This window comes from Camelina sativa, chromosome 16 (assembly GCF_000633955.1).
Source record: "Camelina sativa cultivar DH55 chromosome 16, Cs, whole genome shotgun sequence".
Taxonomy (NCBI): Eukaryota; Viridiplantae; Streptophyta; class Magnoliopsida; order Brassicales; family Brassicaceae; genus Camelina; species Camelina sativa.
This window is the reverse complement of record NC_025700.1, coordinates 8,721,096-8,748,149: the sequence shown is the minus strand read 5'-3', so window position 1 is coordinate 8,748,149 and position 27,054 is coordinate 8,721,096. Positions and strand designations below refer to the sequence as shown.

Here is a 27,054-nt window from a genome sequence, read left to right as displayed (position 1 = left end):
TGAAGTGATTACTACTTCTTCTAAGGTTCTGAAAACGTTTGTTGTTGAAAAGGGAGATTCGTCTCAGGTTGTTACTGTGATCATCAAGGTCTGTAATGCTTTTGTGTTATACATGTGCTTATGTGTATGTCCATATCTCAAATTTGCTGAAACTGTGGTGTTGGTGTTTATTAATTATTGTGAATAAAATGTTACTTCCAAAATAAATCTTGATGCAGCATATAATGGACTACGTTGGTGTCTACGGATTTGGATCCATTAAATTCATTAGCTTATGTTAATTAATAATTATTTATTTCCAAAGGATCAGGATTAGAATATTTGGCTTCCTTAGTTTTAGATTCGAGTTTATCATAAAAGGTGTATAAAAGGGATTGAATCCTCACATGTATGGAGAATAATGGATTATTGAATAAACGTTGTTTTAAGAGAGCTTTGCTAAAAGCTTAGAGAGGAGGATTCTCACCCCTAAGAGCTTGTGTTCAAGCCCTGCAAGGAGGACTTGCAAAACCACGTCGATATCGTTTCCGATCTCGACCCTATCATTATTGCTTCTTCGTCAAGTTACGACGTTCTAAGCAAGATCCGTTCGTGAATCTGAGTTCTCCTGGAGATCTAGCGTTCTCGTCTGTTAATTAAGCTTTCGCTCTCTATCAAATCTTATTAAGATAAAAACAATGAATCAGAGTAAAAATGTAACTTCAGTTCTAGCTTGTTGTAAATAAGCCTAAGCTCTACATAAATTACGAGATGTCATCAACGTTACCTCCACTTTGAAAAACATAGCTAGCTGCAAAATGGCATTGGTTAGAAAAATATTAATAGGCCCAATATAAAAGCCCACAGACATTTTTTTTAATAGCCTTTTCCCTCTGATGCGCCGTTTCTAGGTTTTTTTTTCTACATCGACAATGGCGGAAAGAGGTGGAGAGGTCGGCGCAGAGCGTGGCGGTGACCGTGGTGGCTTCAGTCATGGAATCAGTGGTGGCCGTGGGCGTGATTGTGGTCCAAGAGGTCGTGGACGACGTGGAGGACGTGCAGCGGAAGAAGAGTAATGGCTACCAGTGACGAAACTGGGTCGTCTAGTGAAGGATGATAAAATCAAGAAGCTAGAGTAGATCTCTCTCCATTCTCTTTCTGTAAAGGAGTACCAAATCATAGATCTACTAGTCGGACCTTCGTTGAAAGACGAGGTTATGACGATCATGCCTGTTCAGAAACAAACCAGAGCTGGTCAGAGGACTCGGTTCAAGGCCTTTGTGGTCGTTGGAGATGGAAATGGTCATGTTGGGTTGGGTGTCAAGTGTTCTAAGGAGGTTGCTACTGCCATCAGAGGAGCTATTATACTTGCTAAGCTTTCAGTGGTTCCGGTGAGGAGAGGTTACTGGGGGAATAAGATTGGGAAGCCACACACTGTGCCTTGTAAGGTTACTAGGAAATGTGGTTCTGTTACAGTGAGGATGGTTCCAGCTCCAAGAGGTGCTGGTATTGATGATGTCTTTACTTCTTCCAGAGGATCTACCAAAACCCTTGGAAACTTTGTCAAGGTTTGATTTTGATTCCTCCATTTATAGCTAATTTGATCGATGCATCTGTTTAGGTTTAGCTGCCAAGTCTGATTTGGTTCACATTTGCTCAGTTGTATAATGTGATGATGATGTGATAATGATATTCACATTGTCTCAGTAGCTGTTGTGTAATTGTTTTTTGTAGTTGTAAGTGTAGCCAATTGCAATTTGTAGATGGTTGTGGTTCTTTTTGATGATCTTGCTTAATTTGAGGGACATAGTTGCTTTATTATTTGTGATTGATTGATTAATTTGTGGATTTGGTGTTGTTGGTGTTACGATGCAGGCCACGTTCGATTGTCTTCAAAAGACATATGGGTTCCTTACACCAGAGTTTTGGAAAGAGACCAGATTTTCGAAATTGCCGTACCAAGAATACACTGATTTCCTGGTATCTAAGTCTGTTCCCGCAACCAAGTTTATCACGGAGACTGAAGACCAAGCCTAAGATGAGTCTGGTTTCATAGTTTTTTTTTGGTTGTCGCAAATATCTTAAGACCTTCCTGAGCTAAGTTTTATTTTTATAGGTTTTGGTTGTCGCAAATATTTAGAGTCGTTTGTTTCTTGGTTTCATTATATTACTGTTTGGTTTTTGTTAGATGTTTGCGTCTATGCAAATTTTAATGAAATGGCCTTTGCAATAATGCTCATCTATAGTTTTTGAAGCAGAGTGTAATCGTATATCTATATCGTGAACTACATCCTAGTTACTGGTGGAACACATTACAACTGACCTGAGTCATTTTCTGATATCAGAGAAATATATTCATATAGGCAACTTATCTCTTATTGTCATAACTCATAATTAAGAGTATTTTACTACGATGCCATCTGCACCATTTAATCTTGTGAAATAATTTTTCTACCAGATTTATACTCTCACGGGGCCATCTTCTACTATCCAGTCTTCCCATTCAAATACTTCCCGAGCAAACTGTTCTCCTCCCACAGAGAGCATACATCCCTAAAACTAACCTCTTTTAGCTGAAGCAATTACTCAAGAATCGGCACCCGATTCTCCTCTAAAGGGGGTAAAGATAGATCTAACATTATTAGGTGAGAATGGAAGTGTTGTTCTTTAGGAAATTTTGGCATATATATATACTCAAACTCAGTTTTTTTTTAGAAGAACGAAATAATCCAATACTATCTCTTTTAGGCACAGGTCCACCTATTGATGCAGATAAACTCAGTTTCTTTACTCGTCTCCTTAGTTTTTTTGCCACAGATATTTTCATGTAAACACCTGTGAAATACATGTCATGAAGCACGTTAATCAAAACTCCATTCACTTACATGGCATTTGCATCTTTCAAAAAAGACTAACATTTTCATACGATGTTGTATCTCAAAAACTTGTTCATAAACTCTGCGAGAATTACTCAGACTCTTGAATCAAGAGCATCAAAGCTTCTGAACTCCAAATGACACGATAGTCTCTGCCACAAGTCTTCATCTTTAACCATAAATAGTGGAGAGTGCATAGTTTATTAATCAGCGGCTATTTTTAAGAAAAGGTAAATCAAAAGTTCAAAGCAGCTACCAAAGTTATAAAGTTTTAAACAGAGATAATGATTGTAGTAGTCAAGCCGAGTCGCTTGGGAACACACAAATAAAAGAAAAACAAAAAGAGAATTATAGAAATTGAAGAATGACATGCCACAGCTCTCTAAATTAACAAAGTAATGGATAGTTATGATATGAGTTTGTCACACCAGACAGAGTTCGTGAAAACCCTCTCTCTCTCTATTGAGAAGAAGTTCACTGACCAGAACAGTGCAATGCAGGAGATCAAGTCTCAGTTAGACATTTCGTCGAACACCATCACTGCAGCTCTTCATGTATATTTCACTTTCCTGTAATTGAAAACAAACATCGCTTATTCTACCAAATATATAAAGCCATATTAGAAGACTCAAATTGCCCAAACTGTAAACTGTTCAGAACAATTATTTTCTCTGAATTTTGTGTACTTGAGAATGATGAAATGTACATCTTGCGAGATAATATTATACCTGTGTCCGTAATGGCTGAGAGCCTCATTCATCCTCGAATTTAACAGAAGGGATGTGTTGGACTTTGTAATAATCCTCTCCTCCTTCCGCAGTAGCCTTTGCAATCGTGGATGTGTTGGACTTTGCAATCGTGGCATGGAGCCTTCTTCAAGCTTTTCTATTTGAAGGTCATGCAACTGAGGAAACCCACCGCCCGAGCGTACTATTCTCCTCCCACAGAAAGATCCAAAAGATAAAATAACCTTTTTCAACTGAACCAATTTCTCTAGAACTGCCATCGGATCCTCCACCAAACGACAATATCTTAGAGTTATGGTTGTAAGGTGAGAAGGAAAGAGTTGTTCATCAGGTAACTTTGGCATATATATACACAACTCCAGCTTTTGTTTTTGAGATGAACGCAATCCAAAACAAATCCTTCTTCATCATTCGTGGGAGCATCAACCTCTGGATCACATATACTCAGATCTTCCAAGTGTCTCATTTCTCTTAGAGATGAGGATAGAGTTTCCATAGCACACCCCTTGCCTTCGATACGGATAGAGAGACTCCTTAGCTTTGTCATTCGTTGAAGATCCTTCACACTGCTATGCTTTGTTGAGAAATTCTCCAATATCTCTAGGTTGATTAGATTACCCAATTCCAACTTTGTTTTATCATAAAACAAATATTATACAGATCATTAGGATGTGCTAATGGTATACTACAATCAAATTATTCAGGGCTAAGAAGATTGTCTTATGATCATCCCAAAACATATATATCACTCGTAATCCAGATTCCAGAATGTAAAGAAAAAAAATCCCTTCCTTTGAATGCGTACCAGGATCATCTTTTCTTGGCATTGCTTTTCTTTCGAAAAGTGTCCAAACTGTCTTGATCAGTTAGGAATTCTGGTTTAAATTTGAAATGTGTTGCGTGATGCATTGCGACACTATCATTTCGAGAAGTAAGTAGCACCTTCCAACCTGCAAAATGTTTACTCATTTTTTTCATGATAACCAAACACAAAGAGCTTACTGAGTATGTGTAGTTTTCAATTTTTTTTATTAGAATTAGTGGTTACCTTTTTTGGGTGGAAAAATTGGCTTTATTTTGTCCCAATCTTCTCTTTTCCATATGTCATCAAAGACAATTAGTGATTTGGATTTTTCCAGCAATGAAAAGAGTTCATCCTGGAGTTCAGCTTCGTTCATCTTGTGTATTTCATCTTTCCTTTCTTTAGATGTGAGATTCTGCAAGATCGTTTGCCACACAGATATTCGGGTAAACTCCTGTGAGACACACACCCATGCGAGTCTTTCAAACTGATTCCTTACATCCTCATGATTAAAGACTTGGCTAGCAATGGTTGTTTTACCAAGACCACCCATCCCGGTAACAGAAACAATTTGAATGTCATCTTTCTCTACTAAAAGTTCAACCAATTTCTTAACGTTTGCCTCCAAGCCCACAAAATCGCTTTCATGGTCGTTTGGAAATGTTTGTATACCACGTTGACGCTGCGGAATACACCCTCCACCAGCAATAAGCTGCACAGTTATCTGTTCTACACCATAGCTCCGCATATTACTTGTAACCTCGGCGATCCTTGTACGTATGCCTCGAATTTCTAGTGCATATCGCCTTCGATCTGGAATACTGAAAGCAAGTCTTTTGATACGATTCCTGGTGCCTGCTTTTCCAAGTTTTTCTTTAAGAAGATATGGTTCAATTATATCTTCCGCGTCATAAATAATTTCCTGTATTTCTTCAACACAAGTTCTCACCACCGCAGATGTATGCTTCTTTGCATCTGCATCTTTGAGAAAAGAGCTTAACAAGTTTAGATCACTTTTTAGCTTAGTAACTGCTTGATCGTTGATTCCCTGAAATAGCTCGCGTTCTTGGCTTAGTAGGTCCCAAAGCTTTTGTACACCAAAAGACGTAAGTTCCCCAACTATGGCTTCTGCCGCCATAATACTATTGATGACCATGCATAATCGCCAAGAGTAAAAACAAAGCACTCTCAGGATTTCATTTTTGACTAAATCTTAAAGTTGGACAATGAGGAATTTTATATTACACACATCGATCTTGGGTATCTCACATAGACACTCACGCCTTGCATATGAAATATAAGTTTTAAATGAAGGTATATGCACATATAAAAATAGAAATATATAGTAAAAAATACATATTCCATTAAAATATATATTGTCATTAACAGTTTTATTATCATAGATTTACATATTCAAAATGAGGAAACACTTATCGTTTAGAGTGTAAATTTTTTCAATCAAGAATATTTCTACGGCCGTGAGCAATAAAATCACTAAAACCTTTTATACATCCTAAGATTTCTTTGACAAACCCAAAACTTCAACAATATTTTTGTTCTTTAACTATATTTAACTTTTGTGTAGTCCCTGATGCAATTACAGAGACAAAAAAAAAAAAAAATAGTAGTACAGATCCAGAAGATCTCAATGGTAGACAAAGAAAATTTCAAAGAATAAAAGAGAAAAATTTACTAAACCTCTTGATGGCGTCAAGGAACTAGATCTCCTCTTGGTCGCTCTTTAGGAATATGAGAGACGCTTAATGCCGCAAGACATTCACTCTTCTTTTTGGGTAATAATCATAACAAAGGTCTTTGATTTTTTGAAACGGCAACTGACTTTCATCCACTCATTTTCTATTATCTTCAATTATTGCAGCGTTTGAGTACTGTTCGAGTTTTGTGTGGGCCGAATATAAAAATTGTCACTAAAGATCATATTAAAAGAAAGGCCACTAAAGATCATATTAAAAGAAAGTTTCTAGGAGTAACAAATTATTGCTTACATAATTTTTGAACTCATAAACCTAATGTTCATACAAAGCACAAAGGTAATTTTCACATAATTCTGAAATCATAAAACACATTTAGTATAGTTTGTTCAAAAAATAATATACATATTTAATATATTCTTTTTAGCTATAATTTTATTTTAAGGATTTAGAATGTTTATTCCTTATTTCTAATGTTTCAAAGTTTCAGAAAACTAAGTTTTTTTAAATTGTGAATTGCTTTATCTTTCCAAATTTCATACACAACATAATTTTGTTTTGAGAATTTCCTTAAAGTAGCACAATTTAAGTTTTGTTTCCAAAACAATAAATCATGTTTTTTTAGAATGTCCACCCGCATTCTAAATTTGGGCTCTATCTCATATTCCTTCGGTCATGGTTTTTTTTCTCTAGCTTTCTGTATACCAACTAGATTTTAATCCACGGTACACTATCGGACAATTGTTGAACTATATATATATATATATATATTGTTTAAGTTTATATAATTATTTTTTGAAATGATGAATTAATAAAACAAACAAATGAAATGATGAATTACCCGTATTGGCTCGCCATTTGACCCCGTCCATAATAAATTATTATCAATCTAGAATTAAGTATCTTTTGAAATTGTCAACATGTAAATTATCAAAGGTTTGCATTCTAAGATTTACTCCGTGTTGTACTATACGACAATTTTTGTTCTTTAACTATTATTAATCTTTAAAAAAGCCTATGAAGTATGTGGAATAATGATTAGGAAAACATAAATAAATGAGGATGTTATATCAAAGTATAATGTAAATCAATAACTTTACTCACGAATTTGACAATCCACAAAACATATTGACAGAATCATGGATCCTAAGTCCTAACACCCTAATATAGAAAAAAAAAACAATATTAGAGAGGACAAAATATGAAAACAGGAAAAGTAAAAAAGAAATAATAAGTAGCACATAAATCACCTTTTGATTGGCGTTTAACGTTGTCGTAAAATAATTGGTTTGCTTATGAGAAGTATTTTATAGTGGTTTAAGAAAATGGTAGGGATTTTTCTATGAGAGATTTCTGAAAATCTTGGTTAGAAAATTGGAAATATGTTAAAGAAATCATCATTTCCGATATGTTTTGTAGGATTTAGAAAATTATATTGGAATATGCTAACATGTATGAGTGTAACTGTGTAAGTGATGTAATTAACTACATACCTTTATTATCAAGAAATTTCTATTGCTTATCAATTTAGTAATCTATCTTACCATTTTAAAATTTCATACCCAATCATATATAGATTTAAAACTTGTAATTAAAAAAGGAAAACATAAATTAATTTTGTTCCGATATTTTAGGAAAACATTTATTTCCATACCCGATTTTTGCTTATTTCCATATCCGATTTTTGCTTATTTTATTTTTTGGTTAAAATATCTTAATTACAATGGCATGAGATGTAAATAGTGCTCAACTCCAAGCCTTCTTTAAGAAAATGAAAGCTTGTGTATACAGTATTCCAGAATTAAGCTTTTTTAAAATGTCCATCCATAGTCTAAATTTGGGCTCTATCTCATATTCCTTTGGATCACGGTTTTTTTTCCTCTGGCTTTCTGTATACCAATATGGGTTATCTATTTTGGAGAATACCCGATGGAGCATAGACCTCCTCGTTTCCCTGGATCTCGTGCTATATATTGAAAGCTAGGAATGACAATCTTCCAGAATATAGGGTTTGATGCTATTGAGGTGTTAAGAGTGGCAGAGGCCGAGGAAAAAGCTTGGCAGCTTGCCCAGCTAGACTGATATAGAGCAGTACTACGCAGGGACTGGTGAGCCCACACCACAACTGAGGATTGGGCTAGCGGTTCAGGGTGGTTTAATGACTAGATTTTATGTGGACAGTTCTTGGAAAAATAGTAGTTTTGTGGTAAACAAACAGTAAAAACAAATAGTTTTTGTTTTGGTTAAAGGGTTTTAGTTTAAATAATTTTGAACTCAATTAAATCTGAAACTAGTAAACATAAATCTAATGTCAATACAAACCAAAAAGTACTGTTTACATAATTTTACTCATAAATCTGATTACACATTGTTAAAGTATGGTTTTAACTAAGTACTAGATTAGTATCCATGCTACACGGGTTAAACTTTTTTTTATTTAGAAAGTTAATTTATTTTATATTTTAAGATATTTTTTTTAATACATTGCATTAGTTTATGTATTATGATAATATTTATATTTATAGTTAATTATATATCTTACGCTATAATTTCAATAATGTATGTCATACATCAAGGGTGGAATGTGTGAAACCCCGGATTCGGAGACATGCAGAGAGGAGGACTCAATCATCATGGATACCTGACTCATCTTGAACAACCTCCACTCCCAGAAAATATTTCATCTTTCCCAGATTGGTCATGGAGAACTCAATCATCATGGATACCTGAAACTCTTCTAGCATCTCTGCAGAGTCTCCTGTTAGATCATCAATATAAAGACTTACCACCAAGCGGCGTTCCTCTTTCTTCTTTACAAACAACGTATGCTCACAGTAGCACTTCTCAAAGCCTTCTCGCAGAAAGTAACCTTCAATGCGACTATACCAAGCTCTAGGAGCTTGTTTCAAGCCGTACAAGGCTTTTCTCACTCTATACACTTTCTCAGCTTCATTACTGACTTCAAACCCTCTTGGTTGCTCCACAAACACTTCCTCCAGCAGTTCTCAAGTGTTATTCTCTTCAATGGAAGCAATCTCCTTTTCCATTGCTTCTCTCCATACTTCTTGTTATGCTGCATCATCAAACGACATGGGATCTTCTATTGTAATGAACATTGCCAAGATATCTCTTTCATCCTCTTCTACTAGAAATCCTGCATCTCTAGTGTCAAAATCCTTGAACCACACTGGTCTCCTTATCGTCCTCTTAGATCCTTCTCTTATAGGAGCCTGAACTTCTCCAATAGGATTTTGAGCTTCCGAACCGGATTGAGCTTCCTCTGCTACAACCGTTTCTTCCTCTATCACTCGGTTTTCTTCTTCTTCAACCGCATGTTTTTCTGCAGGTTCAACCTCTGAATCATCCCATTGAAGCTCTTTCTCCTCATGTTTATCTTCCCAGTTCCAGCCTCTATTTTCATCAAACTGGACATTTCTACTCGTTATTATCTTCTTTGTTGTTGGATTATATAACCGATACGCCTTTGATTCCTTGCTCACTCCAAAGAGCACACACTTGACACTCTTCTCGTCAAGTTTAATTCTTTTCTCATATGGTACCAGTCCATACGCAATGCTCTCAAACACTCTGAGATGCGTTACTGACGGTTTCACGTTGCTCAACTTCTCCTCCGGTGTGACGTCGTTTAGAGCCTTTGATGGACTCATGTTCAATATGTATACATCATATTGAACTGCTTCTGGCCAAAAACGTCTTGGAACACCGGTTTCAAGCATCATGCATCTTGTCATGTTCATGACAGTTATGTTCTTTCTCTCTGCGATTCCGTTCTGTTGAGGTGTATACGCGGCTGTGAGTTGACGTTTGATACCAAATTCTCTGCAATATTCGTCAAAATCCTTAGAGTTAAACTCTCCTCCCCTATCAGAATGTAAACACACCAACAGTTGCCCCAGTTCTCTTTCTACTCCAACTTTGAACTCCTTAAACACTCTAAACGGTTCTGATTTTTCTGTCAAGAAGTATGTCCAACACTTTCTACTGTAATCATCTATGAAATTGATGATATACCTTTTTCCGCCTTCAGATGATGGAGTATTTGGTCCACATATATCAGTGTGAACCAGTTGAAGCCCCCGAGTCGATCTCCACACACTCCTCTTGGGAATGCTTTCACGATTTTTCTTCCCTCTCATGCAGACATCACACACAGCTCCTTCTGCTTCTTCGCTTTGCTTAGGCATCCCAGTCACCATGTTCTTCTCTGCTAATGTTCTTAAGCTTCCATTGTTGAGATGACCATATCTTCTATGCCACAAGTCATTTGTCTTCTCCATCACTTGTAAGCACCGACTCTCTTCTTCTTTCTTAGCTTCTCTAACAATGGCAAATATTATGAACATCCTGTTTTTTGACATTGTTGAGTGCATTATCAACCTTTTCTCTCCATTGTGCCACACTTCGCATGCTCCATCGTCAATTATGACTCTTAATTCTTTCTCCTGCAAACTGTCCCACACTGAGAAGATTGTTCTTTAGCCAAGGCACAAGGTAGACGTCTGAGATTACTTGAATTATCCCATTGATTTTAAGTCGCAGCTTCCCTCTTCCGTGTACTGACATCTTCATGTCGTCTCCCAACTTCACTGTTCTCTTGAAGGTGTCATCTAACTCGAAGAACCACTCTCTCGAACCACACATGTGATTACTGCAACCTGAGTCGAGGAACCAGACTTGTTCCCCCTCATTCTTGACTTCCTCTATATGAGCCATCAGCAATATATCCTCCTCCAACTCTACATAATTCGCTTCTTTGTCCCACTCTGGACATTCTGATTTGTAGTGCCCCTTCGTGTGACATTTGAAGCATTCTACATGATCCACGTTTCCATTGCCATGACCTCTACCTTGATATCCACTTCTTCCTCTTCCTCTAGGTGAATATTCTCCCCGGCCTCTGGCATTTCTTACTCTCCATTGCCCTTCCACCTTAAGATCTTTCTCCTTTCCATCGTATATTCTCCAAGATTACGCATGTCGTTTGCAACTTCCATTACTCTTGAGAAATAGTCTTCAATTGTTTCTCCATAACTCATCTCAAAAACTTCAAAAGACCCTCTTAGCCTCTGCAGTTGTGGACTCTGCACCCTGTCATTTCCTTGATACTTCTTCTTCATTGAGTCCCACAGCTCCTTCAACGTATCTTTCTTGCGAATCGATTTCAGAATCGTCTTGTCAATTGAGGCGAAGAGATAGTTTTTCACCTTGTGATCGGTGACTGTCTTCTCTGCTATTCTCTCCTGCAGCTCGGTTCTCTGTGCTCCTAACAGAACCGTTCCTCTTTCTTGACTAGCTATTCCGGTTTCAATCAGATCCCACCACTGTTTGGATCTGATCAGGTTCTCCATGAGCATCGCCCAATGCTCTTAGTCTCTATCAAACTTTGGTAACACCATCACGTCTTTGTCACTCATTTTCCCTCAGGTTAGTCTCAATGGCTCTGATACCACTTTGTTATCTTTGTGAATAAGAAAGCTTGTTCAGAACCAAAATGCTTAAGATTCGTATTAAAAATCAAAGAGTTACCGGAAAAAGATTATATAGTAGAACCATAACTTAACACTATTTCCTAAAAAACCTGCAACTTATTCAACTGCTCCTACAAGTCAGGAAGACACATTCCCATGACTTGACTACTTCAAACTTAATAATAAAACACTTAAGACTTAATAAACTTTTATACTTCAATTAGATCGATTAGCAAAACGGATTAATATTGATCGAATGAATGAAATGCTTTACAAGTGGTTGTATTTTCTCTCGTTTACAATTGTGTTACAAGTGGTTGTATTTTCTCTCGTTTACAATTGTGTGTCCTCGCTCTCCTCCCTATCTATATATTTATATCTTCTCGTCCTTCACTCTGTTGCCGTGTTGCTAGGATCTCTCACGAAGATCTCGCCTCACTCGTTTCAATCCTCACAACCACCCCGCGATCTTCTCTGCCGTTACCCCAATAATGCATTGCTTCCAACCTATCCTTGCGTATGGGCCTTACTCCAGCGCGTCGGCCCACCTAGCCAATATGCTTTGTTAGGCCTATATATTTGAGCCTTGATCGAGCGGAAACCCATTACCAACATATATATTTTTTTGCAATGTCGTTCTGAAGTTAAATGTACTACTTTGCATTAATCAACGATTGAATCTTGATGTTTAGTGTAAACAGTTAACGGGTTGCAATGAAAACTCTAATGACATAACTTGGTGAAAACGTGATTGATCATAGATAAATGTTGAGTTTACACAGCTTTTTAGCTTCTTTTTTATTTAGGACTTCAGAGTGATATACTGATATGTGTTTTAATTCTGTGGTAAACAGAACATTGATAGAAAATAAATAATTCTGTGTGACATTCGAATCATCATGTACTCTTTAATTGGTTTCGTTGTAGTGGAACATATTATGAACCACTATAAACTTGATATACGTTTCCACAACTTTTTTATATACTACTAGCACACAAAATATGTGGAGATCGATTCAAGATCCATATTGTTAGAGAAAAATAGACTAAATAGTTATATAAACACTTCAACAGTGGTGGGAAGTAAATAAAAACAAGGGGAAAAATATATTGACTTTGAACTACCCAAAAAATGGATAGTAATGTAGAAGAGTTCATAATAGCAAACAAAACCCAAAAAAATAATAATATTTAAGTTATAAAAAGAGACATATCACGAAATTAAGAATAGCAACTCTAGATTGAGACACTGTTGGGGATTCCTTTCCCAGTAAGCCCACCTTCTCTTGTGTAATCCGTAGTATTCGGGTATAACAGAGTGTACGGTATGTTAACCGGTCCGGTCCTGTTCTTGAATCTCTTGTTATTGTTTCTTTTTATAATGTTGTTCTCTATCAGTTCCAGTTGTTTCCCGAACCGTTTAAACGCCTCTAAAGCCTCATCATCAGCCGTCCAATTCAATGATTCTCTCTGCCCTAGGTAGACCTCGTCCGTTGAATGCAGAGACAATGTCTCTATGATTGAGATCCCAAGAAGAGTTTGTAACTGCGGCGTGATCGTCTTCAAAAATGCTACGTCAGTGTCTTCTGCCAGCTCAGTGTACTCAGCAGTACCTGGCTCTGGCATAAACCGGCGACTGACCGTAGGCCGGTTAGGGAGAAACCCGGCGTACGGATACTGTCCGAAATTGACTGCTGCGTGAAGAGCAGAAGCGATCCAAATGATGATCGTGCAGGATTCGATGAGGTCGTCGCGGGTTTGCATCGATGGCCACCATGATTCGTGTTGTTTGTCGCCGTGGCCTTTGGTTCGGAGCTCGGTCCACCATGACTGGATCTCTGTATCGGTTTGAACGGTTTTGTCGTTCTTGTAATAGAATGAGCAGTACTCTGTGACCCACTTTTTGATCGCTGACCAAATCTCTAAACCGTCAACTGCATAAGGGTAATCCTCGATCAAAAGCTTAACACCACTGTCGCTATTTGGATCTTCCACAGCAACTCCTCTGCAAAAACAGAGCATTTTAAGGTTATGTGTCCCACAAGACTCTAGGTTTACTTGTGACTCAAGAATTGTGTAAAAAGAGACTTGATGCTTTACCTTTTGACGAGATCTTTGGGGAGAGCTTGATCGGTGAAAACCCAATCCTTGTAAATTGAAGAAGACAGTTCCATGGCGTATCGACCAGGGAAGACCGTTATCTCCAAAATCCCGTCTGAGTTTATGAGGACATGTCGTGCCAATGCATTGATGTTCATCGTGTCACGGAAATGAGGATGTAGAAGCTTATAGATCGGATGAACCACACTGAGTTGCCTATTCGACGCTATTATAAACGGTTCAATCACCGCATGCGTCTGCAACCTGCAAAAACCATAAACAAACCAATTACTTCAAACCGAAAATCAAATCTTTCTAGCTTGTCCACAATGTTGTCGCCATTTATTTACCAATGACTTATAAGCTGGTGATAACCGGAATCATTAACCGCCGCATAAGCCTTTGCAAGCTGCCAAATCGATCCCTCTACTCCTGTCTCTGATGGTGTGAAAACTTTGCTCACGGATCCATGTGCTTCACCTTGTGCGTGTGGAAGACTCAGCTCTATTGCGAGAGGCTTCAAAGTTCCATCTTCTTCAAGCAACAGAAGGGTTCGAGTCGCGTAGGTTTTAGTGTTTGTTGTGTTAATCCGGTTCAGGTAAGGCATTAATGCGTCGTGGTGGTCCAATATGTATAGCTTATTTTGTTCCAAAGCCTTTTTTATATACAATCACAAAACAAAATAGAACCAATTGCTGTTAACAACAATGACTATAGAGCTGTTACTTGTCAAACAAGTAAAGGTTTATTATTTATACTTACGTCTTGGACATTGAGGCCATTCATGTTTGCTTCTATGTGCTCTTCCCGTATCGAGCTATCTTGATTTCCATACTTTGCAGAGTCCAGATTGCTCTTTGGTGGAAACTCCTGCATTTTATATTTCCAAATTATTTCAATTATTTAAAATCAAGCGAGATAATTTGATGAGTTTCAATTATTTCAAATTAAAAAGAAGTTTAATGATAAGATTTAAACCTGGAGACGACTAATCACCACTGGATTGAGACCAGCCAGCATTTCCCTGGCAAACTCTTCATCAGTTCTCCAAGCCGACCTACTCTCTGTAACAAATATAGTATCATTGTATGTCAAAATCTATAAAAAGTTTAGGACTAAATCGACTATCTAACTGTTTATACGTTACCTTTGAGGATGTCAGGCAATGGAAACTTCAAGAATCGTTCTCCGTCATTACGAATGAGCTCTCTAAACATCTCCCATGGAATAATGTCACGGAGCTTAGAAATGGTGTGACCCTTGGCAAGCATAATACTACCGTCATAGAGGTGAAAAACATCTTCAAAGGAGTCAAACTCGTTGATGGTCTTGTCGCAAACAGAGGCGATCTCAGGGACGAGCACTTGAGTCACCGCTTTGAGTGCGTAAACAAGGATGTCAGAGAACTTCACATGGCTAAACCGCTCATCCCGTGGCACATATATATTTAGGTTGAGGAGAGCGAGCCTGCTCTCGGACTTAGGGTCTAATCAAACAATGAATATATGTCAAGTAACAATTGAGTTTTGCAATGTATATATGATTTCAAAAGTTTGAGTTGACTAACCGGATTTATTGGGTTTACGACCGGTTTTACCACGACGGGGATAAGGAAGCTCAGATGAACCACCGAGAACCGGACGGACTGAGTTAGGACCTTTCTCTGGAGCACCTAAGTCGTTGTAATAAGCGTAGTCGTAAACTCTGTCCCACTCTTTGAGTTCTCCTTTCTCATTACCTCTTAGATTCATTAGCTCTTCTTCTCTTAGCTCTTTCAATAGCTCCGGCGTATTACTTGGAAGATATGCCTGTTTTTTTAGTTCAAATGAAAAAAAAATAAAATTAAAAACTTAGTAATTTGGTTAAATACTAAAGATAAAAGTAAATTTAATATACTCCACTTTGACTTTTGACGACTATAGTAGAGCCAGTCCCACCCCACTTTATTGTGTACCAAAATCAAGGTTGTATGGTAAGAATTGTTTCGTTATCACATTATAGAAAAAGATTCTATTATATACAGAAAATTATTTGGAATAAAGGAAGAAGGTGACTTGTAAATCCGGTTTCATACTTTAATGTCATATGGATTAGGATGTTTCATATTGATTAGATTCATATATTTTAATGGTTTGTTTTACACACGTACACGAATATTCCAAAACTCAAGATATATATAATGTCATATGGATTAGGATGATTCATATAGATTAGATTCTCGAATATTAGTTAGAAAGAATGAGCTGCGGTTCAAGAATATTTATCACATGGAAAATCTTAGAAATGTAGGGTTAGTTATAGAATATAAATATAATATATAGATTTCCAAGTCGAATATAAAAAATCAAAAAGTTAGTACTTCCAGGTCAATTTGTGCATTATATTATGATTTGCCCACTTGTCCCAATTCGTTTTAGCGTGTTACCTTGTTAGAGAAGAAAACGCGGTCGGAACGGTATCGGTGACTCGGGTAGATCCAAGAATTGCATATGAAATGTATCGGACTGCCTTCGCCTTCCGGGAAGCCGCGGAGGGTAAGAGACTTGAGGTAGAATTGGCTATGGTGGTGGTTCTTGATCACAAACGCAGCCGGTGGTCCCATTGACTCGTCCCAGTCAAACGTGACTCCAAACGTGGTTTCCTCTGCAGTTACTGAAGTTTTTATTTTTGTTACCCAATTCTCCAGATGTGCTGCTTTCCCAAGTCTACCTCTCTTCTCATTGGCTGATACATAATACCCAAAATATTATTTTATTTAAAGTAAACACACAGAACTTTGGAATGTTGGATAAACTAAATAATTTGTCACAACTTTATGGTTTATAACAACAAATGAATCTACTATAGTGACTACTAATCTTAGTTTATTCTCAAATTTGATTGATTTAAGAAAAAACAGAGTAATAACTTTAAGAGGAGGAACTGAATACAAAATGTAAACGGGTCGGCTAAAAGAAAGAATAAATACCCGGGTCGGGTTGGAGAGAGCTGATAAGGTGAAGAGAGACACGACGACCAAGAAGTTCATGGATTCGATCAAGAAGAGAAGCCATGACGTCTTTGAAATCAAGAAGGTTCTTCTTCATCACAACCACTTCTCCTTCGATCTTCATCGTCTTAGAGTGAGGTTGAAGAAAAGGTGAAGAGAGAGAGAGAGAGAGAGTAGAGAGATTCTAAGCTTGGGGTATGGTATGAAGATAATAGAGAGAGATGTGTGAGATTATAAGAATGTTCTTCTTTTTCACATACTACACAAAACTGATGTTAATGTGATACTCTATTTATATTGAATCTAGACTGAACGCCAAAGGGTTTTAGTTTTTACATTCTTTTCCTACAATAAATTATTTATCCAATTCCCGTAAATGCATTTCCTCAAAACTACACTAAGTACTATGTCTTGACATAAATATTAACCTTATTCATGAATATATATTAGTCTATATAGGTTCATTTTACTAGTTTTAGTCAAATGCATTTCAATTTGAATTAGCCTTTAGGATTTATTAATGAGACTATCTAGGTTCATTTACTAGTTTTAGTCAAATGTATATCAATTTCAGTTATAATAAATGATCAAAACCGAGTAATAGAATTAAGATTATAAAATTATCTGGGAGTAATGTAATTTTTTTTGTTTCAAACTTTTAATATATTAATATTTGGTCTGTTTGCATGTTTTTCCCCCTTAATTCAAATTTTATAAAACAAAAAAGAAATTGCAATAATCTTATGAATAAACAATATACAGAAGATGTCATCACGTGACTTTATCTCAACGTTCTAGATTATAAATTGAACTGAGTGTATATAACATCATTGATGATTGGACCTGTTTCGAATACTCTTTTTCTAGACTGTTAGCCCTTAGCAGTTTTGTAATTACCGTGATATTAACCAATAAATAAGCTTATGAAAACTAGTTATTTCAATCTTATAATGTACTAGTAGTACATTTTATGGGTTAGGGCATTGACGTTGGTTCTGACGAAGGATCGTTAACTTTGTGGAGATCAAATTCTGCTCCCAAGGATCATTAACTTCATGTAGAATCTCAACTTGCATAACCAAAAAATATTCAAAAACCTGAAAAATGCGCATGTGCGACGCTTGTTAGGAATTCGAAGTCAATTGTTAGAATTAAGACAGTGTTTTCGTTGAAACAGTTGATAGAACATTTTTAAATATGTTATTTTTATGAATACTAACTACATACATATGCATACTAGTATTAGATTTTTACGATGTTCTCTCTGAAGTTTAAATGTACTACTTCGCATCAATCAATATAACTGAATATATGCTTCCATTGTGACGACATTGAAATGTAAATTTCGTTCAATGTACATTTTGCATGGAAGCTCTCGTATGCATTTTTTTTTGAACCTATTAATTGGAAAGACATGGTTCAATTTGCTTTTGCAGGTACAGGTACATATTACTGTATAAATCAAATAGAAAATGTTTAACCCCGTATAACATACATATTCACCTACTCGATCGTATTGGCACCCTTTGCGTTTAACATATAACCTTTGAACTTATGGAGTAAATTAATTTACTAATGAAATTGCTTAAAAATACTACAGAGATAGTGAAAGATTTTGCATATTACCTTAATTAATGATCGACGGTCCAACATTTCTGTAGCTTTTGAACATACGAAGTCAATTAATTAACTAAAGATAAAATTAACCCATTTAATTCTTATAATAGAACTTCTATTGGATTCGTTCAAAAAAAAAAAAAAAAAGAGAGAACCTCTATTGGATTAGGGGACACCCGAAGTTGTCAATGTTTTTGTGCCTATTATAGAGAACTCTATTAGATTATGTAATTTTATACTTATATAGGAATCATCTAATATGTATAAGAGAGCTTTTCTTGGATTATGTAATTTTATACTTATACACGAATCATTTTTTTTAACAACCAACTACTTTCATTAAACACGGATGAGTTCATTACAAAGCAGAAGTGCCCTTTTAGCCAGAACATCGACGGTAAGATTTCTGTCTCTTGGAACGTAATTTTATACTTATATACTAGGTTGAGTCTCGTGCGTTGCAAGAGATTACTATATTAATTTATTTTTTGGTTAAAAGTGATATCTCACATCAATGTGCTTTATTTTTGAATATTGAACTGGATTTTTAGAGATATCAATTGCACTCCTATTGTCAAAATACACATGTAGCACCCCTGACTCTATACCATAATCTGCTGACATCTGCTTCATCCATAACAACTGAGTACAACAACTCCCCATTGCTATATATTCTGATTCAGCTGTAGACAAATACATTGAATTTTGTTTCTTAGTCATCCAAGCTATTAGATTGTTGCCTAGAAAGAAACAACCTCCACTTGTACTCTTCCGATCTGTTACACTTCCTGCATAATCTGCATCACAATAACCAACCAACCCTTTGTTTGAACCTTTAGAATACCAAATCCCAAAATCAACAGTTCCTTTGACATACTTGATAATTCGCTTGACTGCTTCAAGATGAGACTGTTTTGGTTTTGACTGAAACCTTGCACATATCCCCACACTCAAACTCAAATCTGGTCTACTAGCAGTAAGATATAGCAAACTCCCGATCATTCCTCTATACTGCTTGACATCTACATCCTTACCATCAATATCTTTTGATAGTTTCAATAAAGTACTCATAGGTATCAAAGCTTCTTTGCACTTATCCATCTGAAACTTTTTAAGAAGTTGTCTAGCATAGGTGCTTTGTGAAATAAAAATTCCTTGATCTGACTGTGTAATCTGCAACCCGAGAAAATATTTTAATTCTCCAACCAAATTCATCTCAAATTCTTATGTCATACTACTCACAAACCTATCCACCAACTCCTTTGAAGTACTTTAAAAAATAATGTCATCAACATAAATCTGAACCATCATGATATCATCATCTTGTTCCAAGATAAATAAGGTCTTGTCCACACTTCCTCTATTATAGTTCTGCTCTAACAGGAAACTAGTTAGCCTTTCATACCAAGCTCTTGGAGCTTGCTTCAACCCATAAAGAGCTTTCTTTAGCTTATATACATACTCAAGCCTAATTGGATCTTCAAAACCTTTGGGTTGTTCAACATATACTTCTTCTTGTAAAATCCCATTCAAGAAGGCACTCTTAACATCCATCTGAAAAACCTTGAAGTTCAGAATGCAAGCCATTCCTAGAAACAATCTAATTGACTCAAGTCTTGCTACTGGTGCAAAAGTTTCTTCAAAATCTACACCTTTGATCTGCGTATACCCTTGTGCAACCAATCTTGCTTTATTGCAAACCACAATACCACTCTCATCAATTTTGTTCTTGAAAATCCACTTTGTACCAATGATATTCACATCTATTGGTCTACAAACCCGTTCCCAAACATCATTACGCTCAAACTGTTCCAGTTCTTCTTCCATGGCTATAATCCAAAAATCATCTTGAACAGCTTCTATATGATCCTTTAGTTCGTTCATTGACACAAAACACTCATAGAAAGCTGTTTCTAGAGTTGTAAAGTAACTTGTCATCTTCTTAAAGTCAAGCTGAATTCCTCTAGCCTTCATTTTTCCATTCAAGTCTCCAATGACATCAGATGCAGAGTGATTCTTATGAACTAGTTATACTTCTTGTGGTTTTGTAACAGGAATATCCAACTCAGAAACTTCATTGCGTGCTTTAGTGATACTTACTTGTTTTGTATCACTGTCTGAATCATCATCTCGTACAGCTACAGACTGATCATCAAAAACCACATTTACTGAGCTGAACAATGTCAAGGACTTCTTCTCTTTCTGAGTCTGAATCAGTTACCTCTTCCCCATTCTCAAATTCAGTGATTCCTACCATAGCCACTAAGTTAATTAGCTCTTCTTCACTGCTGCTGTCATTGTCTCATTCATCCTCAATGCTAATCATAGATTTCTCTTTCTTAGCTTTAGGGTTACTCACACACTCTTCATGTGTGTGTCCAGTACCTTTGCAAATTGTGCACTTGGCATCTCTCAACTTGATTGTTGGACACTCTCGAATAAAATGACCATATCCCTTACATTCATGACACTGCATATCATCCTTTTTGTCCTCACTTGTCTTTTTGAACGAGTTACTCTTCCTTTGACCTTGACCTCGTTCTATTCTTCTTAAAGCTCGACAAAATCTTCTTACAAACAGGCTCACAACATCTTCTTCTCCTTGGTCAGTTACGTCTTTGCTAAGTGCTAGAGCTATTCCTTTTGGTTTCTTAATTCCATTAAGTTCCATCTCGTGTGCCTGTAGCATTCCGACCACTTCACCATAACTGATATTGTCTAAGTCTTGAGAGACAGTTAAGGCTGTCTTGTATCCCATGAATCTTGATGGGAGACATCTTAAAAAAATTTGACTAACTTCTGATCCTTATAAGTTTTCCCAAGAGTTAAGGCTTCTTGTGATAGAGCACTCAACTTTGAACTAAAGTCTGAAATTGATTCATGCTCCTCCATCCTTAGATTCTCAAATCTAGAGGCCAACATATTTTTTTTTTTTAATACATACAACAATAATCAACCAACCAACCAACCAACAAAAAAACACAAAAATGTATAATATCTGAGATGAAGTGAAAGAGAATGAGAGAATGAAAAATGAGTATTTATAGGATGGGAAGTGATGAGAGTTACAGTTTAGAAACTAAAAAGTATGAGAGTTAATTTTAATTTATTGTGTGTTGAAGAAAATTGAGTGGAGATTTAAAGTTAATGCAAATTTATTTTATTTCAGTTTTCATATTAAAGTGTGAGTTAAATGTATATGATTAAATTTGTTTTATTTACGTTTTTCTTGAATTTTTTATTTTATTTTAGATTTATATTAAAGTGTGAGTTAAATTTATATTATTAAAAGTGTTTTATGTATGGTTTAATTGGAAATAATTTTATCAATTTCATAATAAAGTGTGAATTAAATTTATATGATTGAATGTATTTTATTTTTGGTTTCATGAGAAAGAGATTTTTAGTTTCATATGACAAAATGTGTTTTATTTATGGTTTAATTGGAAATATTTTTATTTTATTTCAGTTGTAATATTAAAGTGTGAGTTAAATATATATGATTAAATGTGTTTTATTTCTTGTTTTGATTGAACCTTTTTAGCTTTATATGATTAAAAGTATGAATTTTAGTAAAAAGTTGAAAGATGCCTCAATTTAATCCATCACAAACAAAGTTGAGACTTTTTTCATCATTTTTTCTAAGTTCATGTTTTTAGTGATATTTTTCTCGAAAAAGATATCAAAACGTCAATGCAATTTTTTTTGCCTAAGAGAGTCCGATGATCAATTTTGATAACAAATTTGTCGGGGAAAAGAATGTCCACAAAACAAAAAGAATCCAAAAAATGTTCATCATTTTACTTGTCTCACTAAAATTGTTATAATAAGCAACAAAATATATTTCTCTAGATAATTTTTTGTACTTCATATTTAGATATGGGGAAATAGCATTTTACCAGATCTATAATATGTTACTGCTTGGAGCTTCATTCGTTCGTAGGTCGCTCGGAATGTAATCAGAGGAATGTGCATAAATTTTTAGTAATCTTCACCATCTTCCAAAAATCTTTCCTCGCATCTCTTGTCCATATTTAGATGATTTAAGGAAGTGTTGAATAGCAGCTCAGCAGGAGCCTTCTCTAACTTTTGACAGCCCCAAATAGACACAATATGAATCAAAGGCATAAAGCCTTCTTCTACTATCCACTCTTCCAATCTATCTAATCCAGATAATTTCAGTCTGTGCAATCGAGGAAATCCACCCCAAGCAAACCATTCTCTTCCCAAAAAAAGAATTATAAATTAATTTGACCTCATATGAGTGAAGCAGCTACCCTAGACTTGGCATTGGATCGTCCACCAAACGACAACCGTCTAAAGATATGGTTGTAAGGTTGGAAGGGACTGTTGTTTTCTAGGAAGCCTTGGCATATACATATACAAACTCAGCTTTTTAAATGAACAAAATCCAATACAAGTCCCTCCATGCTGTTAGATATGTGATCATCTATCTCAAGATTTTTCAGGTGTCTCAGTCCACCTATTGATGCATATAGAGTTTTCAGAGTAGTATCACTAGTTAAAGTTATTACAAGAGTCCATAATCTGACCATACTACGAAGATCTTGTAACCTGCTGTTCTCTGTTGTAAATTCTTCCAAGGTCTCCAAGTTTACTAGCTTACTCAATTCTAACTTTGTGCCCTTATGCATAAGAGTTGGCAATGCAAGATATCTTAACTCTTGCATCCCCATCAAGACATTTGGCAAAAATATAGACAGTGCCGGTCTGGCATTTTTTAACTCCCAACGCAAAAAAAAAAATGCCCGATAATTTGTTTTTTGCAAACTCATAGATAATATTCCCTCCGTTTCAAAATATAGGATGTTTTAAATAAAGCACGCAGATTATAAAGTCTTTACTTTTAACAAGTTCAACCAATCAGAAACAATACTGTATAATATAAAATAGTAAACTAATCTAAAAGTTGCATAGAAACTTGAAAACATCCTATACTATGAAACAAAAAACTTCTCTAAAACATCTTATATTTTGAAACAGAGGGAATAATAATAATATAAATAACCATACTAAAACTGACGAGCAATGTTTTATTTCATAAGTTTTTTTTTCCAGCAACAGAGGTACGAGCCTATAGAACATATATGTTTTATTTCATAATCAATTTGTAAAAAGAGAACAAAAAAAGAAGCAAAAACAAAATCTATTCTTGAAATATGGTTCTTTTTCTAATTTTGTTTAGGGTTTTTATTTTAAAAGCTAAAAAATTTACCAAACAAAAAATTTCTTAACAAGATATTAATAGGTTTTTTCAAAAAAAAAAAAAAAGAAAAAAAAAGATATTAATAGGCTTAATGCCCATAAAAGATGGTAAAAAGAAAGCCCAGCAAAAAAGAATTATAAAAAGGCTTAGATAAAATTTTAAGCATAAGAAGCCTTAAAAAATATTTCTAAAATATGCCCCTACATTTTTATGCCCTAATCCATGGCTTCACTTGATTGTGGAAAAATCGATGTGGGAAAATCGGTATATTCATACCCCAGCTAAGGGGGTATGTTGAATTCCTACCCCAAATATACGATTGAGCAAATCCATATATAAGGTTAAGTAAAATTCAAATTGGCTGCACCAACTCGATAAACTGTGTAACGGCTACACAAGCCGTAATGGTGTTTAGAGGCCGTTAACGACTGTTTTGAGAATCAAAAGAAAGAGTTTCTTGTTGTCAAAATGACGTCGTTTTATACGCCTTCTTCCTCTGTTCTTATTTCCCGACTCGAGTTCTGTTCGCGAATTGGGGTTTCTAGAAAAATTAGGGTTTTATCTCTTATTGAGAAAGAGGTTGTAGTGTTAGAACCGATCCTCCAACATATGTAGTTTTAATCCCATCAACAACTCCAAACTCTCCACCATTGTAGCATTGGAATATTACATCCTCATCAGAGCTGAAAAAGATTAAAAAAAAAAACTATTAGAAGTTTTTCAATTTTGTTCAGACATATTGTCGAATACTTGGTGTTCATGAAATTTTTTTACATCTAAGTTAATTCTAAACTTAAGAACACACACCAGATCTGTCCAAAATATACAATAACACAAGAAATCCATCCCGTTTTCTAAATAGACACTCCTAATTATCTCAATTGAGAAAACCCCTAAATTTCGAAAACCTTAAAAATTGAATAAAAATTAACTCATTTTCGGATGCAAATGCAGTTAACTGCACTAACACACACTCCTCAGGATCAATAATCATTGCTAATTGAATCAATTGGCTTATGGATGAAAAGAAGAGATAAAACCCTAATTTTTGAGACCCCAATTCTCAACAGAATTCGAGTCGGGAATTAAGAACAGAGGAAGAAAAAGTATGAAACGACATCGTTTTGACAAAAAGAAGCTCTTTCTTTTGTTTTTTAAAGCGACGTCGTTTCATATGTGGCCTCCACGTATGCAACCGTTAACGGCTTCTTAACATCGTTACAGATTGTGTATGTTCTCTTACACATTTTATCGAGTTGGTGCAATCAATTTGAATTTGATTTAACCTAATATATAAATTTGCTCAATTATATATCTGGGATAGGAATTTAACATACCCCTTAGCTGGGATATGAATATACCGATTTTTCATGGGCCGGGCCTGAATATAGACTCCATATATCCCATATATGCATTGATATTTAAATAGTTCAGCAACATTAAAGAAGAAGCAAAGTGTTTTTGTTCTTCAGTCATGAGACTCCAACAACAATCGTTGATTTATACAATACAACTTTGTATAACAAGACAAGGAAACAATGCAAACCGTTTTTTTATTTATTTGAGATTTGCTTGGATTCATCTACAAAAGGAAAAAAAAAGAATGATCTTTCGAGGATTATTTTGTGTAATTGATATTAAATCTGTGGAAATAAATAATTTACCTGCTACGACAGACTATGTAACTGGTGAGCACCAGTATGCTCCCCTACTACCCGAGATAACACAATTTAGTGAAGTCGACCTTCGGTAGGATTGGTCATAGAGATAGTGTTGTAACTATTTGATTAAATACATTTTCTATAAGGTTTAGTTTTTAGGGGTATGATTAGTGATTAGGATTTAGGGTTTCATTTTGGAGCATTTTCAATTTTTTATTTTTTTATGTATAAGATGACCGAACTAACATTTTTTGAGTGACAGCAAGAATGTATAATCACCAAAATTGAAAAAAGTTCCCGCCAAAAATGAAAAAAATTTCTACCAAAAGTTTTGAAATTTATCTCTTATAAAAACTTTCTCAAGGTTTCATAAGGTTTTTATAAGATTTTAATCTGATTTTTATAAGGTTTTTTAAATGTTTTTAGATGACATTTACAAAGTTTTTATAAGTTTTTTATAAGGTTTTAATAAAGTCTTAATAGGGTTTTTATCAGATTTTTATAAGGTTTTATAAATGTCTTATACATATTTTAAAATCGTTTAGAAATTATTTTTTTTGCAGAAAATTTTTTTTGTCGAAATTTTTTGTCAAAAGTTTTTCAAAAATTTCTTGGTGGGAAACTATGTCAAAAAAAATTTAGTAGGAAAATTTTGTTTTTTATTTTGTTATTAAAATATTTTAAAATAGAGCTAAAATGATCATTAAAAAATAAAAGAACGCAAAAATAAAATGTCATAAAAAGGGTATTTTTGAAAAAGGTATTTCTTACATATTTTCTTTAATTTTGAAGTTTTGACATTTGTTTTTAGATTTGTAGCATTTTCCATATAAATTTATTTTAGTGGTATTTCTGAGAAATAAAATTAATAATGGTATATAAATATTCATTTTACTAGTATTAATAAAAATTATCCTAAAGTTCCTTATGGTTTTTTTTTCACTCAATCTTGGCATTAAATTATTTTGTATGGTTTCAGATTTTTAATTTCATAGTCATAATTAAAAGCTTACTTAGCATGATAGAGCTCAATATCAGCGAGTGTGTATGACGGATATTGACTTTTCAACTCGTTTTACATTCCAATTTCTTAAAATTTTCTCATTCTCTTTCAAAGATTGCGACACTTTCTTCAAAACTATTGCGATTTTTTCTTGTTTTAGTGTAATTTAGCCATTGTGTTGTGTCATGGCCTTTACTTCATCATTACTCACCGTGCCGGCTTGCTGCCTTTAATTTGTTAAGTATCCAAACAATTCAAACAGCAATCAAAGAGTGTTGAGACTTACTGACCATCATCAATCAAACCAGCAAACATAAAAAGAAGAAGCAAATATTGATATGAAGCGCAAAGTACTTTTGTTCGCAAGTCATGAAAACAATATGTTTAAGTCTGATTTATACAACAAAAGACATCAAGGAAACAATGCAAACAGTTGATTGTGGGTAGATGGTCATAAGACCAATTTTTTTGATCTCAGATACGCTTTTGGAAGAGATCATTACTCATTTTGAAAACAAACACAAAACGTATGCTGGTTCTCTAGGTAAAAAATAAAACAATTTATAATACTCGAAACACACAGCTGAACAGAACAAATTAAAAGTGTTCCTAAGGAGAAACAAGCATGCTCAAAAAGGAAGCAAAATATCCAGTGAGACTCACTGATCATCATAAATCAAACCATCAAAAATAAATAAAGAAGAAGCAAATGTTGATATGAAGCGCAAAGTGTTTTTGTTCTTCCGTCATCAGACTCCAGCAACAATCATTAAGTCTGATTTATACAACACTACTTTGATCTGACATTTGCTTGGATTCATCTACAAAAAAAAAAAAAAAAAAAAAAAAAAAA

At 35.0% G+C, this 27,054-nt stretch overlaps 3 protein-coding genes and 1 pseudogene across 6 annotated transcripts in view; 1 reads left to right on the top strand and 3 right to left on the bottom strand.

Moving 5' to 3' along the window:
* Positions 829 to 2,212, top strand: LOC104750192 (annotated as a pseudogene).
* On the bottom strand, positions 3,089 to 6,303 carry LOC104750193 (probable disease resistance protein At1g58390). 3 transcript variants are annotated; one of them, XM_019238517.1, is made up of 5 exons: positions 6,102 to 6,300; positions 4,650 to 5,545; positions 4,407 to 4,551; positions 3,584 to 4,229; positions 3,089 to 3,424 (listed from the first exon to the last, which is right to left on the bottom strand). In XM_019238517.1, exons 2-3 carry the CDS (start codon positions 5,539 to 5,541, stop codon positions 4,412 to 4,414), a joined length of 1,032 nt encoding a protein of 343 aa, XP_019094062.1. In that variant the 5' UTR covers positions 5,542 to 5,545; positions 6,102 to 6,300; the 3' UTR covers positions 3,089 to 3,424; positions 3,584 to 4,229; positions 4,407 to 4,411. The 3 variants fall into 3 exon arrangements, with proteins under 3 accessions (XP_019094062.1, XP_019094061.1, XP_019094063.1); XM_019238516.1 differs by having other exon boundaries at positions 3,584 to 4,551; XM_019238518.1 differs by lacking the exons at positions 3,089 to 3,424; positions 3,584 to 4,229 and having other exon boundaries at positions 4,421 to 4,553; positions 4,651 to 5,545; positions 6,102 to 6,303.
* Positions 12,771 to 16,898, bottom strand: LOC104750191 (linoleate 9S-lipoxygenase 5, chloroplastic-like). Of its 2 annotated transcripts, XM_010471958.2 has the most exons (9): positions 16,673 to 16,898; positions 16,130 to 16,428; positions 15,272 to 15,512; positions 14,852 to 15,190; positions 14,683 to 14,768; positions 14,467 to 14,574; positions 14,055 to 14,359; positions 13,705 to 13,968; positions 12,771 to 13,609 (listed from the first exon to the last, which is right to left on the bottom strand). In XM_010471958.2, the coding sequence occupies exons 1-9, from the start codon at positions 16,815 to 16,817 to the stop codon at positions 12,841 to 12,843; spliced, it is 2,556 nt and encodes an 851-aa protein (XP_010470260.1). In that variant the 5' UTR covers positions 16,818 to 16,898; the 3' UTR covers positions 12,771 to 12,840. The 2 variants fall into 2 exon arrangements, with proteins under 2 accessions (XP_010470260.1, XP_010470259.1); XM_010471957.2 differs by lacking the exons at positions 16,130 to 16,428; positions 16,673 to 16,898 and adding an exon at positions 15,606 to 15,663 and having other exon boundaries at positions 12,774 to 13,609.
* The window catches only part of LOC104753493 (probable disease resistance protein At1g58390), a 4,474-nt gene continuing 4,196 nt past the window's right edge, over positions 26,777 to 27,054 (bottom strand). The window contains 1 exon segment of the mRNA XM_019238519.1: positions 26,777 to 27,022. The gene's annotated coding sequence lies outside the window, so the exon portion shown is untranslated.